At 48.4% G+C, this 14,698-nt stretch overlaps 1 protein-coding gene across 1 annotated transcript; it reads right to left on the reverse strand.

Moving 5' to 3' along the window:
• Positions 1–239: 239 nt before the first annotated feature.
• On the reverse strand, positions 240–6,444 carry PROK1 (prokineticin 1). Its single transcript, XM_033196841.1, has 3 exons — positions 6,271–6,444; positions 3,496–3,621; positions 240–1,353 (listed from the first exon to the last, which is right to left on the reverse strand). The coding sequence occupies exons 1-3, from the start codon at positions 6,340–6,342 to the stop codon at positions 1,234–1,236; spliced, it is 318 nt and encodes a 105-aa protein (XP_033052732.1). The 5' UTR covers positions 6,343–6,444; the 3' UTR covers positions 240–1,233.
• Between the last annotated feature and the right edge of the window lie 8,254 nt (positions 6,445–14,698).

Here is a 14,698-nt window from a genome sequence, read left to right on the forward strand (position 1 = left end):
TGAGCAGCGCACCCCCTGCCCAGAGCCCACGAGGCTGCCTCTTATCCTTTCTTCAAAAAGACCCTGAAATCCACTCTCTCCAAAAAATAGACCCTGGCTGGGTGGGGGAGGGGAGGAATACCAGTCACACTCCTCCCCAACCTGGACACAACCTGGTCCTTGCCTTCCTCCCCAGATTGCCACAGAGGCGTAGGCCCTGGCTGAAACCGACAGCAGGAACACCATGCCATACATCTCAGTTCAGTTTGTGCTTTTATTCTGAAGCCAGCAGGTTGGTGAGTAGTTGCCTTCCTGGTCTGAAATCAGTGCCCTTTTCAGCCCCTGCCCTGCTCCCCGTCCCTTGCTCCCACCCCAATCTGGACAGAGGACTGCCCTCCTCAAAGTCACCAACCTGCTCTCGGGGCTGATGCTTGGAAAGGAGCTGTTTAAGGAAACGCCCTAATTGCCTTCTAATATGTCAATATCAGATTAGATTGAGCCACCACCATTTGCATTTTAATGGAAAAGCTGTGGGAATTGGGGGCTTCAGTAGTTAACTGGTAAAGTGTGGTAAGAGGGGGCCTCAGAGGCATGACAATTCTAGCAGAAGGTCACAGGCCACAGACCACAGGCTGGCTGGGACCAGAGTCTTCAGGAGGCTGACTGACCTCCCTGGGATCCCTACACCTGCCTTAGGGTGACTGTCCACTGCCCTCAGGGAAGGGCCAGTCTTGAGTCTGTGGTCTAAAACTAAGGAGTTAACCAATCAAGGGAAGATGAACGGCCCACAAATTGGTCCTCACAGACCACATAAAGGACCTGAGGGTCAGGCCAGGACCTGGGACTCAGCAATGCACCCAAGAGCCTGTGCCCAGGAATGTCCAATTTAGACTGAGGGGTACATGTGGGGAGAGGGGGAGGGCCCAGGAAGGAAAGCAGGCCCAGGAAGGGAGGGGAGGGGGAATGTCCTCTCTGCCATTTACCACCTTTCTGGCAGCCTAAGCAGGGAAGGGAACCAGGCTGGCCATCTCTCACACCACAGCTTCAAGCTGGGACATCCTCAGGCCAGCCTGGGGACCACGTCTTGATGGGAGGTATGTCTGCCCATGTGCATATGTGTGTACTAGGCAAGAGAGATCAAGGTAGTCAGTGTAGGGACTGGGAGAGTCATGGGAGCTGGGTTGCATGGCAGAAACAAAAATCCAGGCAGTGCTCAGGAAAAGGATGGTGGGTATCCTGAGACCGGGCAAGTGCCTAAAAATTGATGTTCTTCAAGTCCATGGAGCAGCGGTACCTGCCGTCTGGGAACCTGGAGCACAGCAGGTTGGGTGAGCAAGGACAGGTATGGTGCTTGCGTTTCCCAAAGAAGGGGACCTAAGGAGAGAAGAAAGCAGCACCTTCACCAAAGGGACATTGGTGGGCCTCCTGGCAGCAGTCTCTGCTCAGTCCAGGGCTGGCAAATGTCTCCCCCCACACCCTAGCCCACTTCTCCATTGCACCTAGCACAACAAGAATAGCAATTAGAGATGAGAAAACTGAGGTACAGTGTGGCTAAGCAGTACGCCAAGATCACACAGCTAATTTCTGGGGGAGCTAGGATTCGCACCCAGGCTACCTGGCTCTGGAGACTCAGCACACATGTGCCTGCACACACACACACACGCACACATACGTCCATTGATTGAATGTTTGTTGCTCATCCATTATGGGCTCAGCACCTTGGTGGGTGCTGCAAGTGCAGCGGCGAATAGGACAGCCACCATCTCTGCCCTGACTCACACGCCAGAGGAGTGCTAAACCACTGGGGTATCCTCAGGGAGGAGTTAGGAGCATGGGCCCATTGTCAGACTGCCGGAGTTCAAATCCCAGGTCTACCACTTCCCTGCTGTGTGACAATCAGCAAATCATTTGACCTCTCTGTGCCTCAGCTTTATCATTTGTAAAATGGGTTAATAACAGCACCTACCACATATGGTTATAAAGAGGTTAAAATGACAAAAAGCACCCAGTATGAAGGGTGGCATGCAGAAAGCATTCAGCATTAGTTTTTATTACCACTGTTGTCTTTATTGGGAATATGGATCTGGAGCTGAACCACCTCACATTCCCCAAGGTTACAAGGACTGCCACATTGTCCGGCCTCGTTCACCACTCTCTAGCCCCTCTTCATCCTGGGACAGGAGGTTGGGCGGGGGCTGTGACTGGGAGAGAGACTGCTGGAGGATGCTCTGTGCCCAGATGAGCACCGAGCCGGGGTGCAGGTAAGTCCCCGAAGAGCAGGAAACATGCCTGAGTCCAGGTGTAAGAGAGCTGGTAAGCCCGACAGCCTGTGCTCAGGAATGTCTAATTCAGACAGAGGGGTACATGTGGAGAGAGGGGCAAGGCCCAGGGAGGAGAGCAAGTCATCTGAGAGCCTGTGGAAATGCCCTAATTGCCTTGTAATAGTCAATGTCAGACTAGATTGAACCACCACAATTTGCATTTTAATGAAAAAGCTGTGGGAATTGGGAGCTTCACTGGTTAACCCGTGAAGTGTGGTAAAGTGGCTCCAGAGAGGGAGTGCAATGGGGAGGCTGTGGCTCCAGAGGACTCTGGACTGGGAGCTGGCAGTCAAGGAGTGGGAGCAGGGCAGGAACTATATACTCAGGGCACAAGAGTGAGTGACTCCTTAAAGTGGGCACCTCACTTGCCTCACTGTAGACCTTACCAGATGTGGAAGGTGATTTTGTGGGTCTACTTTTATGTTCCTGAAGGGAGTTTCCTTCAGAGCAAAGGGCATGTGAGATCCTTCCCAAATCTGAATTCATCAGATCCATAAGGGACATTAGAGGCAGTGAGTCTGCTCCACTCATTGTATATGTGTGGCCTAAGAGCAGGTGAACTAATTTGCCCAAGTCCACACAGCGAATTAGGGGCTGGGAATGCCCAGCCTGTCTAACAGCCTATGAGATCAGTGGCACCCCTCCACCTGAGGCTGCCCCTTCAAAAGCAAGGTGGCAGTGCCCAACATCAGTGAGGTATAACTAGAGCTGGCGTCGGAAAACTGCAGTTCCAGTCCCAGCTCTGTCTCACTGGCTGTGTGCCTTGAGCAAGTCACGTGAGTTTGCTTGTCTGTCAGTTTCTTCAGCATTGCCCAGGGTTGCTGTCAGGATCAAATTAAGATCAGTGATTCTCTAACCTGTGCTAGAAGTTTGTCAGTGGATCATGTCAGGCCTTGTACAAATAAATGTACAAACGTGTTATCTGCAGGGCACTAAGTAAGGTGGGTGCCTGTTGGTGGTGGGGACACAGCAACCCCATAGCCTTCTGCTTCCCCTTGGACATTCAGGGGCTGGATCAGGGCTGGATCAGCTGTCAGAGGAGGGTGAAGTCCTCTGGAGCCACAGCCTCCCTAGACTCCCTCTCTGGAGCTAGCCTCTCTAGCCTTCCCAGCTAGAGCAAGGCCCCAGGACGTCACCCTCTGCTCCCCGCATGGCCCACCCACATATGTGCACCCATGCAGTGTCTGCATAGTACCTTGTGGCTGCCGGGGTGGCACTCCTCGCCTTCCCGCCCCAGCGGGGTACACATCCGCAGCCCTCGAAGCCACAGGCTGATGGCACAGCAGGTGCCTGCCCCACACTGGACATCCCGCTCACAGGCCTGCAGGTGGGAGAGAGAAGGGAGCAGCCCATTAGTGCACCCAAGAGAAAGCAGAAGGGAAGGGTAGATCCAAAAAGCCCTTATCAGGATGGAGCGAGAAGAGGCTGAGAGTGTCACCCCTGGCCTTAGCCTAACAGAATGCCCTGGGCCACGCTTTATTGCCCTGCTCCCCTCATGGCTAGGCTCAGGGCTCAGGAGGGCATTGGATTTGGATCTGAGGAAACTTCCAAGCTCCTTGAGGCCGCTCAGAAGGAAGACAGTCCTCCTTTTCTGACAAGGCTGGGGGTTAGAAGGCATAGCTTTTCTAGGGCTAGTAGACGCTCAGTGGATGTTGGTGGAACTGAATTAATTCGAATTCTCAGAGGTGGGAGGGACCCTGATGGCCCAAATTCCTGGATGGTCAGTGCTGAGCTGCCCTGGACCAGGAGTCTCCAGCCCTGACTGCACTGTGGTCAGTGCCTCCCCTCTGCATGGAGGCGCCCCCACCCTGGCCCTCAGAGCCCCAGCCTCAGCCAAGGGGCCAGCACCCCAGTGAACAGGTGCCTCTCCCAGGGTCTCTCTGCTGACTTCCCTGATTCCCAGAGAGGATCGCAGCACAGGGGCTGAGCGGCCCTGCCTGGTTTGGGAAAGGTGCCATTTGTAAAGAAGGCCACCTAAGCTCATGTTAAATAAAAGCCAGGGCTGGGGAAGACAGAACTCTTAACTGCTCCAGACTCAGGTGGGGACCCGCTGAAGAAGCATCCACACTTTCCATTCTCAGAGATGCTATGTGGCTTTTCTGAGCTAAAATGCAAAGCTGGGTTTTGGATCACTCTTCTCCAATAAAAGCCTATGGGCACCTTCAGGCTGCTGTGTGGGACGTGGCGGGACCTGGAAGCCCCTACTTGCTCAGACCCAAGAGGGAAAGAGTGGATGTCAGCTCAACTGATCATGCGGAGGAGTTACGGGTGGCAGGTACCCAGCTGTGCCTGTCTCCAGCCCAGCAAGGGCACATCTCACACCCAGCCAGTCCCCAAAAGCTCGGGGTTGGGGTAAAGGAAACCCCAGTTGACTCTTCTTCTCCCGTAGAGGTGGGGCATTGCTGTCCCACTCTTGGAAGAAGGATCATAAAGCCTTGGATGTGGGGACAGCTACAGTCCAGGGAGCAGGGGAATGTAGCGGTGGTGGAGCCTGGGCTCCTGCTGCGAGTCAGAAGTGGGACACCAGCAGGACATGGAGGATGTGGGGAGCCTGGGGGTTCCTGACTTCCCCTTACTGCCCTGTTCTAACTACTCCTCTGTCTTTCCTGGGTTTCCCCTTACCTAGGGAAATGCACTCTTTATTGTGCTTTTCACTATGAAAATGTTTGCCTGCCGCTCTCAGATCTGCCTGCCCTGCTGCCACTCTGGGCCAGTGCTGGAGCTGGCATGGGTGGTGAGGCAAGCCCAGCATCCAGGCCAACCATGCTGCTCCTGCCCTCACTGCACAGCAGCCGGGGCTTCTCTCCGTTGTTCTTGCCCTCCCAGAATTTCAAGCTACCCCATAGAAGGGCAGCCTACAGTGTAAACACTTCATGAGGTATAATTCTGCCTTCACAGATATTTTTATTTTTGCTTTGGATCTCAAAAGCATTTGACTTGCCTTTAATATTTGTTCTTTTGAACTCAGTCTTTTTCCTTTAAAAGAGAAAAGAAAGAATTTGTCCTTTCGGTGAATAGTAAAATTAACCCAATTCCAGGAATTGTTTGTATTTCTCTACATTTCCATTATCCGTGTAAAAAGCTGGTGGAGGCTGAACTAAAAGTTAGTTTCCCTGCTCCCCCTGACCTTTTTTTCCCAGTGGCTTTTATATGGAAAGCTCTCAGGTAGAGCATTGCTTTCTGCTTCAATAAGAATGGTCCTGCTACCATAACACATCATGCGCCCCTATTTGAAGGCGGTTCGAGGTAAAGGCAAACTTCCGAGAGAAAACTGTGATCTGAATATTTTGAACCAATTGGACAGTGCCCATATGCTGAGCCTCTGCTTTGACACTGGATTTCTACTTGTTATCTGAACACTTGCTTTGGGGTACACTCAGAATGTTAGTGTCACCCATATTCCTCTCAGAACTAACTGGGCAGGCACAGAGTGAAAGAATTTCAAAGATATCCTTTCTAAGCAGAGGTTAAATTTATACAATAGACGTTTATAAGCTTACCACATTTAATTAAGCTTACTGCCTTTAATTAAGTCAACATGCTATGTAAATTAATATTAATATTAATATGTGAACCAAACCATAAATAAAAATTAAAATTCACACAAAAGATAAATTAAGGTTTGCCAATCCACTTTATAAAGGAATTCCTTATTACATAATAGGAATCTTCATTTTACCAAAGGACTGAACTTCAAAATCTTCAATGCTCTCCTAATGCATTTAAAACAGTATTTGATTCATACACAGCTTCTCAAAAGCAGATCCCATTTAGTAGAGTGAGATCTAACTAGTCTGAAAATCGCATGCAATCCCTCTCTAAAGTGCTGTCTAATGCATAACTCCCCATTCCCTTTGGTTCACAGTGTGTTGAGCCAACAGAGTCTCCTGCATGGTTCCTGGGCTTACAACCTGTGCAGACCCTGACATCTTCCCAAAACCCAGGGCACAGAGAATGTTAGGCGACTTACCCCTGTGATCACAGCACAGTCAGACACAGTTACTAGGAGGAGCATGATTGAGACTTGCATGGCACCTCTCATGGTCACTTGGGGTGAAGATAAAATACTGCCTGCTTGGATGCCTCTCGCTTCCTCCCGCTCAGCCTTGTGCCCGGCAAGCTGGGAAGGCCAGGCTCTCCTGCATCCCCCGCCTCCTCCCAGATGTTTACACTCAGGATCCAGGGCTGCCTGTGGATGCCTCATCTCTGCTTTTCCCTTCTCCAACACCGATGTTACTCAGATGATCTCAGAAGCCAAGATGAGACCTGAATCTCTAACAACATCAAATCAACATCAAAACCAATAAAAATGGATACTTCGGGGGCTCTGACAGTTGCTCTAACTCTCCCAAGAACGCAGTGATTCAGACGGTTACGTACATTTCACTCGATGTTCTTTTCTGCCTCTGGGTATCCTTCTATCCTACTTGGGGCAGAGGAAAGGCTCTGGTAATGAATTAAGGGATTTGCAGCATAACCATTTATCCTTCCCTGCACCAAACTATGCAACATACAGGATTATTGGTTCCCTCACACTCACACCAAGAATTATCTAGGCATTTACCATGGGCTCAACACAGAGGTAGCTGAGAAGACAGAAGAGGGTGAGGTGGTATCCTTATTTCTCTGAAAGGTTAAAATTACAGGGAGGAGACATAAGACAGTGAGGAAAAAAAGACTAGGCTTGTGAGGCTGATGCTCCTAAATGACACACACATAAGGATTTGCTCTCTCACGGACTCAGGATGAACACCAGCAAGTGTCCCTTGGTACAATGACCTAAGGGCAGAAAGCCAGCAAACACACAGGGCACACCCTCTCCCAGTACCCTGCAGAGCCGAGTTGGTATGGGCTGTGGCTGAAAGGTAATAGAGCCACAGCACTGGCCTTCCAGGTTTAGGGGTGAGCATGAGAGGGGCCTTATCTGTGAGTGTACAAACACGGTGGGCTCAGATGTCAGTCTGGTGGGAAGTTGACTTTGGGGAGGGCACCTCCTCCTGCGAGGGAAGCCCCTGACCCCAGCCCTCTCTGTGTCAGAGGACCCAGAGAGAACTCCCAGTCCTTTGTCAGATGATCTGCCTTCTCTCCACAATAATAAAAGCCAACATTTCCCAAGGTATGTGTTGCAATATGTTAATACACAAATAAACAAATAAAAGACGACTAGAGTCAAAAATTTGGGAAACACAAACCAGCTTGGTTTTTGCAGAACTTTTCAGGGCCTTTCATGTGCTAACAAGTGTTTGAAATACCAAGTGGGAAATGCAGTCTGTAGTATTTCACAAACAGATTCATCCGCAAAACATTTCTCGTCAAGTGTCACGTGGGTGTAGGGTTTCCACATAGAAATGTTGACAGGCCTTTATGAGTGCAGAGAGGAAGACTAACTAGCATGGGGGCCGGGAGCTAAGCCCCCAGAGGCAGCTACTTTGACTTTAGATCGATGGCTTCATGACCTTGAAAATATTGCTAATCTCTCCAAGCCTCAGTTTTCCTATCTATAACACGGCGGTAAGAATAGCATTTACATCATAAGATATTGTGAGTATTCATCTATGTATTTACTCCTTGACTATGTTTATTGAGAGCCTACTGTATTAAAGGCACTGTTCTTAGCACTGGGAATACAGTGGTGAGCAAAACAAAATCCTGTCCTCATGTAGTTTTGACTCTAGTCAAGGAGACGGGTGATAGACAAATAAACAGATTTGTAATAAAACGGCCAATTTTGCTAAGCACTGTTAAAAAGCAAGGCAGGGGGCCAGGCGCAGTGGCTCAAGCTTGTAATCCCAGCACTTTGGGTTAGAAGGTAGAGGCAGGCAGATCACTTGAGGTCAGGATTTCAAGACCAGCCTGGTCAACATGGTGAAACCCCGTCTCTAGGAAAAATACAAAAATTAGCCGGCTGTGGTGGCTCACGCCTATAATCCCAGCTACTCAGGAGGCTGAGGCAAGAGAATCACTTGAACCTGGGAGGCAGAGGTTGCAGTAAGCCGAGATCATGCCATTGTACTCCAGCCTGGGCAACAAAACAAGACTCCTTCTCAAAAAAAAAAAAAAAAAGAGGGCAGGGAAGGCAACAGACTTTGACAAGGGGTGTTATTTTAGATGTGGTAAGGGTCTCTCTGAGAAGGCACTTGTGCAGACTACTGATAAAGTGAAGGAGTGAGCTGGCCAGAGCCTGGAGAAAAAGTCAGTGCAAAGGCCCTGTGGCAAGGCTTCTTGGCCAGTTCCAGGAGAAGCAAAGAGCAAGGTGAGCCAGGGGACGGGATGGGAGGGGATGCAGTTGGAGCAGGAGCCAAAGGCCAAATCCAGCCTGCCTGGTGGGACACGGCAGGAACCTGACTCCAAATGTGATGGAACACTTGGAGAGTTTGGAACAGGGGAGAGGCAGGATCTGATACACATTTAGATTTTTTTTAGAGACAAGGTCTTGCTCTGTTACCCAGGTTGGAGTGCAATTGTGGCTCACTGCAGCCTGGAACTCCTGGACTCAAGCGATCCTCCGGCCTCAGCCTCCTGAATATCTAGGACTGTAGACACACATCGCAGCACCTGGCCTGATTCACACCTTGAAAGGATCCCTCTGACTGCAGGTGGAGAGTTAAGTGAGATGATGCATGTAAAGTGCTTACCACAATGCCCAGCACACAGCAGCATTTGAGACCAATTGACAATTTTTACTATAAACATATGAACTTGTATGCTTTAATATAAAATTCTCCTGGGAGGTGAGAATCAAAATAATGAGTCTGTAAGGCCCACCTGTACACTGTGACCTGGGCTGGGCTGGTGACAGAAGAACCAAGAGACCACCCCAGCCTTGGAGGACCTTCCACTCTGGGAGAAAAGCTACCTAGGAAGGAGGCAGCGCTTTGCTGGGGGCTTGGAACACCTTACAGAAGTGGTCCTGTGGGCTCTGCTTGCCCTGCACACACTACCCCACATCACAAGCTCGCCTTCCAGGAGACAATGTTAGATCATGTGATTCTCAGGCTAACACCCGTCCCATTCACTCCCCATTCTCACTCACTCCCTCCCTCCCCGCTGCCCCAAACACACAAAACTTATCACCTCACAACTGCAGTGAAGAATGGTAGCCAGAAATGTTGTTGCAAAACAAAACCAAGAACCTTGATTAAAAACATTTTATTTCTCTTGAATGCTAGTGCTTGAGGAAAAGCCAGTTTAATTAGAGGAGGGCAAGGGATAGACGGCAACTTGGTGGAAATCCCAGAAGAGACTCTGGGGAGCTCCAGGGATAAGCAGTAGTGGTTCTTTATTCAATAACTTAATTACACATTCACTCAGTTCCTTCCATGTGTCAGGACCAGGAACTCGTGCTTCTAGGGTCTAATTTCCCTCTAGACCTTAGAGCTCTCCTGTTCCCATGTCTAGGCAGATTTCAACAGTACTTGACTCTTTTTAGCCACAGTTAGGACTACTTTTTGGCTGACAGATGTGGTGTGGAAAACCAGAGTGGAAAGAAGAGGAAAACCCTGAACTAAGCAAACAGAAACTGGAGGAAACAAAGGAGCGAAGTAGGAGGGGAAGTGAATCAAGAAGCGAGCGGTAAAACATGGAGGGTAAAGGTGAAAGTGCTAAAAATGGACTTGGCTCCCCTGAGGGAGGACAGAGCTAGTGGAGATGTGCTGGGCAAGCCTTTCCCAGACTCCTACACACCTTCGGAGAGAAAGAGGGCAGATGGGCAGCATGCCATTGAGTGTCTGTGTAAGAGGGCTACGTGCAGGTTACATCTCATAACTTAAGCCTGGCCCTTATTTCTCTGTTTTAGCTGATGTCAGTGTCACCATGGACCATTTATACAGATGTGTGTGTGCGCGCATGTAGCAACAGCCAATCTCAAGGCCTACCTTGAGGGGCCCTTCAAGATGTAGGGTGACTTCTCATGGAGTGAGACTATGGAGTGGAATATTCCCTGACCTGGCATAGTCCCCTGAGACTGTTTACCTTCAGACATAGAATAAGTCTCACCCAAGCATGGGGGAGAGGTTGAGAGGCCTCTTTCAACTCTACCTTAAGATCATGGTTATTGTTCTGCAAGCTAGGAAGGGAGCCCATATCCAGGGGCCTCCTTGCTCCTGACTGAATGCGCGGATCTTGTGTTAATGTTTGAGCACGTGTGTTAAAATATGCTCCCTTTGGCTGGGTGCAGTGACTCATGCCTGTAATCTCAGCACTTTGGGAAGCTGAGGCAAGTGGATCACCTGAGGTCAGGAGTTCGAGACCAGCCTGGCCAACATGGTGAAACCCCATCTCTACTAAAAATACAAAATTTAGCCAGGTGCGGTGACATGTGCCTGTAATACCAGCTACTCGGGAGGCTGAGGCAGGAGAATTCCTTGAACCTGGGAGGCGGAGGTTACAGTGAGCTGAGATTGCGCCTCTGCCTGGGTGACAGAGTGAGACTGTCTCAAAGAAAAAAAATGCTCCCTTTATTACTGGTTTGTTGCTAATAATTAAACAAGAATTAACTCTGATCCATTTCAAAAAGAGATAAAGAAAGGGATAATAGAATAAAGGAAACCCAAGCATCCAGGCTGGGGGTTGTTAACTTGGAGTCACAGCCCCCGAGGAGTTCATGAGCAGAATTCAGAGAATCCATAAATTTGGTAGACAGAAAATTTGTATCTTAATGTTCACTAACTTCTAACTGAGTTTTTAACATTTTCTTTGGACCATAGGCCACAAACTATAAAAATTTTAACAGTACTGTGATTTTGTTGCCAGGAGAAATCACAGATGTTTTTATGTCATATTACTATTGCTGCAAAGAGCTCCAAATGGGCTCAAACATTCTGCCCGCCTCAGCCTCCCAAAATACTGAGACTACAGGCATGAACCACCTTGCCTGGCCTATCCTTAGCCTTTTAAATGTCAAACGCAAGGCATTGTTTTTTTGACTCCTCGTCTCTCTTGCCCTTTTGTGCCTTTTTGGCCCAGGCACTACTCTTTCTTTGAATTCCTCTCTTACTTTTCATGACACCATTGTGTCTAAGTCCTCCCCTCTCAGTCTTCTTCTAAGTCTCCCCCTGCTTCTTGCCATCTCTTAAATGAAGCTGTTCACTGAGGTTCCACACTCGATGGTATCCTGTCCCTGCACACTCGTCCTGAATAGGGCTCACAGCCACCTACACATTCACGATCTCACTCCCGTGTTCCAGCACAGGCCACCCCACACTCCTGGCCCGTAGAGCCAATAGCCCCTTGGATATCACCACATCGATACCCCACTTGCACCTCACATTCAACATGCCCCTGTCCTTTCACCTCCTTTTCACCCTAGCTGCCAAACTCACTTATATTGTTCAGGGTTCTTAGTTGTAAATAACAGAGTCCAATCTGGTTGGCTTCAGCAGAAACGGAATCTAATGAAGACTGTTAAGTAGCTCGTTGAGTTGTTAGGTGTCTTGAGAAACAGGATGCAGCTGAGTGTCCAAGAACAGGGTGTCCAGAACCAACCATAGAATTGCCTAACAAGGAAGATGTCTCCCAAAGGCAGCTACTCTGTTGATGAGACCCAGCTCTACGTTCAGCTTCCTCTGCCATCATCTGATGACGTCCAGGCCCCTGTAGAGCCCCTTTCTATGAGCTGCTTCTTTCCTGTGAAAGGCTCACGTGGGCTGTCTGACTGCACAGCCCAGTGCTCACACCTGCACCTCTGCAAGCACACTGGGAGATAACTGACTGAGATCTGAATACAGGGAAAGTGTCCAAGGATCTTGGGCAGCTACAAACCATGGTTGCCCACTGCCACATTCTTCCAGCGTTGTGAGAGGCAGGCACCACAATACACTCAGGACTTGAACCTGGGAACTTCCTAGATTCCTAAATTTATCTGAATTAATTGATCATTTAATCCTGTCACTTGGACCTCCCCTTAACTTTAGATTCTTCCTTCCCTTTCCATCTGCACTGGTGCTGTTCTTCCCATCCTCCTGACAGGCCCTTCCCTCCAGGTTTACCTCTCTGCAATCCATCTTCCATGCAACCCAGAAGTCTGCTCTTCACCTCTGAGAACTCCAGAGTCTCCAAGGATCCTCTGTATCCCCAGGTCAAACCCAAACTCCTTAGCCTGGGTCCAAGGTCTTGAAAGACCTGCCTTGCTCTCCTTCAGCTTCCTCTCCCATCATTCCCACCCTCACACACTCACCACTGCAGCAGGATGAAGCTGCTCACAGCTCCTCCATGGGCCGAGCTTGCATTCCTCCATACCTTTCCACAGGCTGGCCCCTGCCCTCTTGTCTGGGTGGTGAAGCCCTCAGTTTCCATCCTAGTCCAGCCACTCACTGATGATATGAACTGGTACAAGTTATCTCACCTCTCTGAGCCTCACTTTTATCTTCTGAAACATGGGAATAATACCCTCCTCTCAGGTGTATTATGAGAAGTACATGACAGAACTCTCAGAGTGCTTAGACACTCTAGTGGGCTGAAAAAAGATATGTCCAAAAAGATATGTCTCTGTCGAACTGCAACCTGTGAATATGACCATATTTGGGAAAAATCGCTTGGCAGATGTAATTAGTTTAAGGATCTTGACATGAGATCATCCAGTATTACAGAAGCGAGTCCTAAGTCCAAAGGCAAATGTTCCTATAAGAGAGAGAAGAGAAGGCCAAGGGGAGCAGAGGCAACGATGGGAATTGTGCTGCTGCACACCAAGGAACACCAGCCACCACCAGGAACTTGAATAGGCAAGGAAAGATTCTCCCCTAGAGATTTCAGAGGGAATGTGACCCTACTAATGCCTTCATTTCAGACTTCTGGCCCCTCGACCTGTGAAAAAATAAATGTCTGTTGTTTAAAGTCACTAAGTTTGTGGTAACTTGTTACAGCAGCTGTGGGAACCAGCACTGGCACTCATAGCATATCTGCCCCTCCTCCCACATTATCCTCCTATCAGGTATGATGTGGACCTGGGACCAAGAAAACCAGGCCTTGGCCAATCAGCACCACAATAAAACCCTGTTTCCTTAAGTAATCACTGCAGAGAAGGCCTCCCTGAAGAGCAAAATCTGAATGATACACTGTCCCTCCCTCACGCCAGCTGTTTAGAGGGACTAGACCCAGGGGACCAGAAGCAAGGGGCCACTCCCTTCAGGTCTCCCAGTGGCACTGCTGAAAGCCAGAGCCACTTTTTTTTTTTGAGTTTTTAGAGGTTTTCTATTTTATTATTATTATTTTTCTTATTTTTTAAAATTATACTTTAAGTTCTAGGGTACATGTGCACAACATGCAGGTTTGTTACATAAATATACATGTGCCATGTTGGTGTGCTGCACCCATTAACTCATCATTTACATTAGGTATATCTCCTAATGCTATCCCTCCCCCGCCTCCCCACAATAGGACCTGGTGTGTGATGCTCCCCTTCCTGTGTCCAAGTGATCTCATTGTTCACTTCCCACCTATGAGTGAGAACATGCGGTATTTGGTTTTCTGTTCTTGCGATAGTTTGCTGAGAATGATGGTTTCCAGCTGCATCCATGTCCCTACAAAGGACACAAACTCATCCTTTTTTATGGCTGCATAGTATTCCATGGTGTATATGTGCCACATTTTCTTAATCCAGTCTGTCACAGATGGACATTTGGGTTGATTCCAAATCTTTGCTATTGTGAATAGTGCCGCAATAAACATACGTGTGCATGTGTCTTTATAGCAGCATGATTTATAATCCTTTGGGTATATCCCCAGTAATGGGATGGCTGGGTCAAATGGTATTTCTAGTTCTAGATCCTTGAGGAATCGCCACACTGTTTTCCACAATGGTTGAACTAGTTTACAGTCCCACCAACAGTGTAAAAGTGTTCCTATTTCTCCACATCCTTTCCAGCACCTGTTGTTTCCTGATTTTTTAATGATCGCCATTCTAACTGGTATGAGATGGTTTTGTGGTTTTGATTTGCATTTCTCTGATGGTGAGTGATGATGAGCATTTTTTCATGTGTCTGTTGGCTGAATGTGAATGAATGAATGTCTTCTTTTGAGAAGCGTCTATTCATATCCTTTGCCCACTTTTTGATGGGGTTGTTTGCTTTTTTCTTGTAAATTTGTTTGAGTTCTTTGTAGGTTCTGGATATTAGCCCTTTGTCAGATGAGTAGATTGCAAAAATTTTCTCCCATTCTGTAGGTTGCCTGTTCGCTCTGATGGTAGTTTCTTTTGCTGTGCAGAAGCTCTTTAGTTTAATTAGATCTCATTTGTCAATTTTGGCTTTTGTTGCTGTTGCTTTTGGTGTTTTAGTCATGAAGTCTTTGCCTATGCCTATGTCCTGAATGGTATTGCCTAGGTTTTCTTCTAGGGTTTTTATGGTTTTAGGTCTAACATTTAAGTCTCTAATCCATCTTGAATTAATTTTTGTATAAGGAGTAAG

The sequence above is a fragment of the Trachypithecus francoisi genome, unplaced genomic scaffold (genome assembly GCF_009764315.1).
Source record: "Trachypithecus francoisi isolate TF-2019V2 unplaced genomic scaffold, Tfra_2.0 Lachesis_group5, whole genome shotgun sequence".
NCBI classification, from domain to species: domain Eukaryota; kingdom Metazoa; phylum Chordata; class Mammalia; order Primates; family Cercopithecidae; genus Trachypithecus; species Trachypithecus francoisi.

Coding starts and splice junctions, on each gene's coding strand:
- PROK1 (XM_033196841.1), bottom strand. CDS start 6,342: ATGAGAGGTGCCATGCAAGTCTCAATCATGCTCCTCCTAGTAACTGTG. Junction 3,622..6,270: donor ACTGTGCTGTGATCACAGGG/GTAAGTCGCCTA, acceptor TCCCACCTGCAG/GCCTGTGAGCGGGATGTCCA. Junction 1,354..3,495: donor GCCACCCCGGCAGCCACAAG/GTACTATGCAGA, acceptor TTCTCTCCTTAG/GTCCCCTTCTTTGGGAAACG.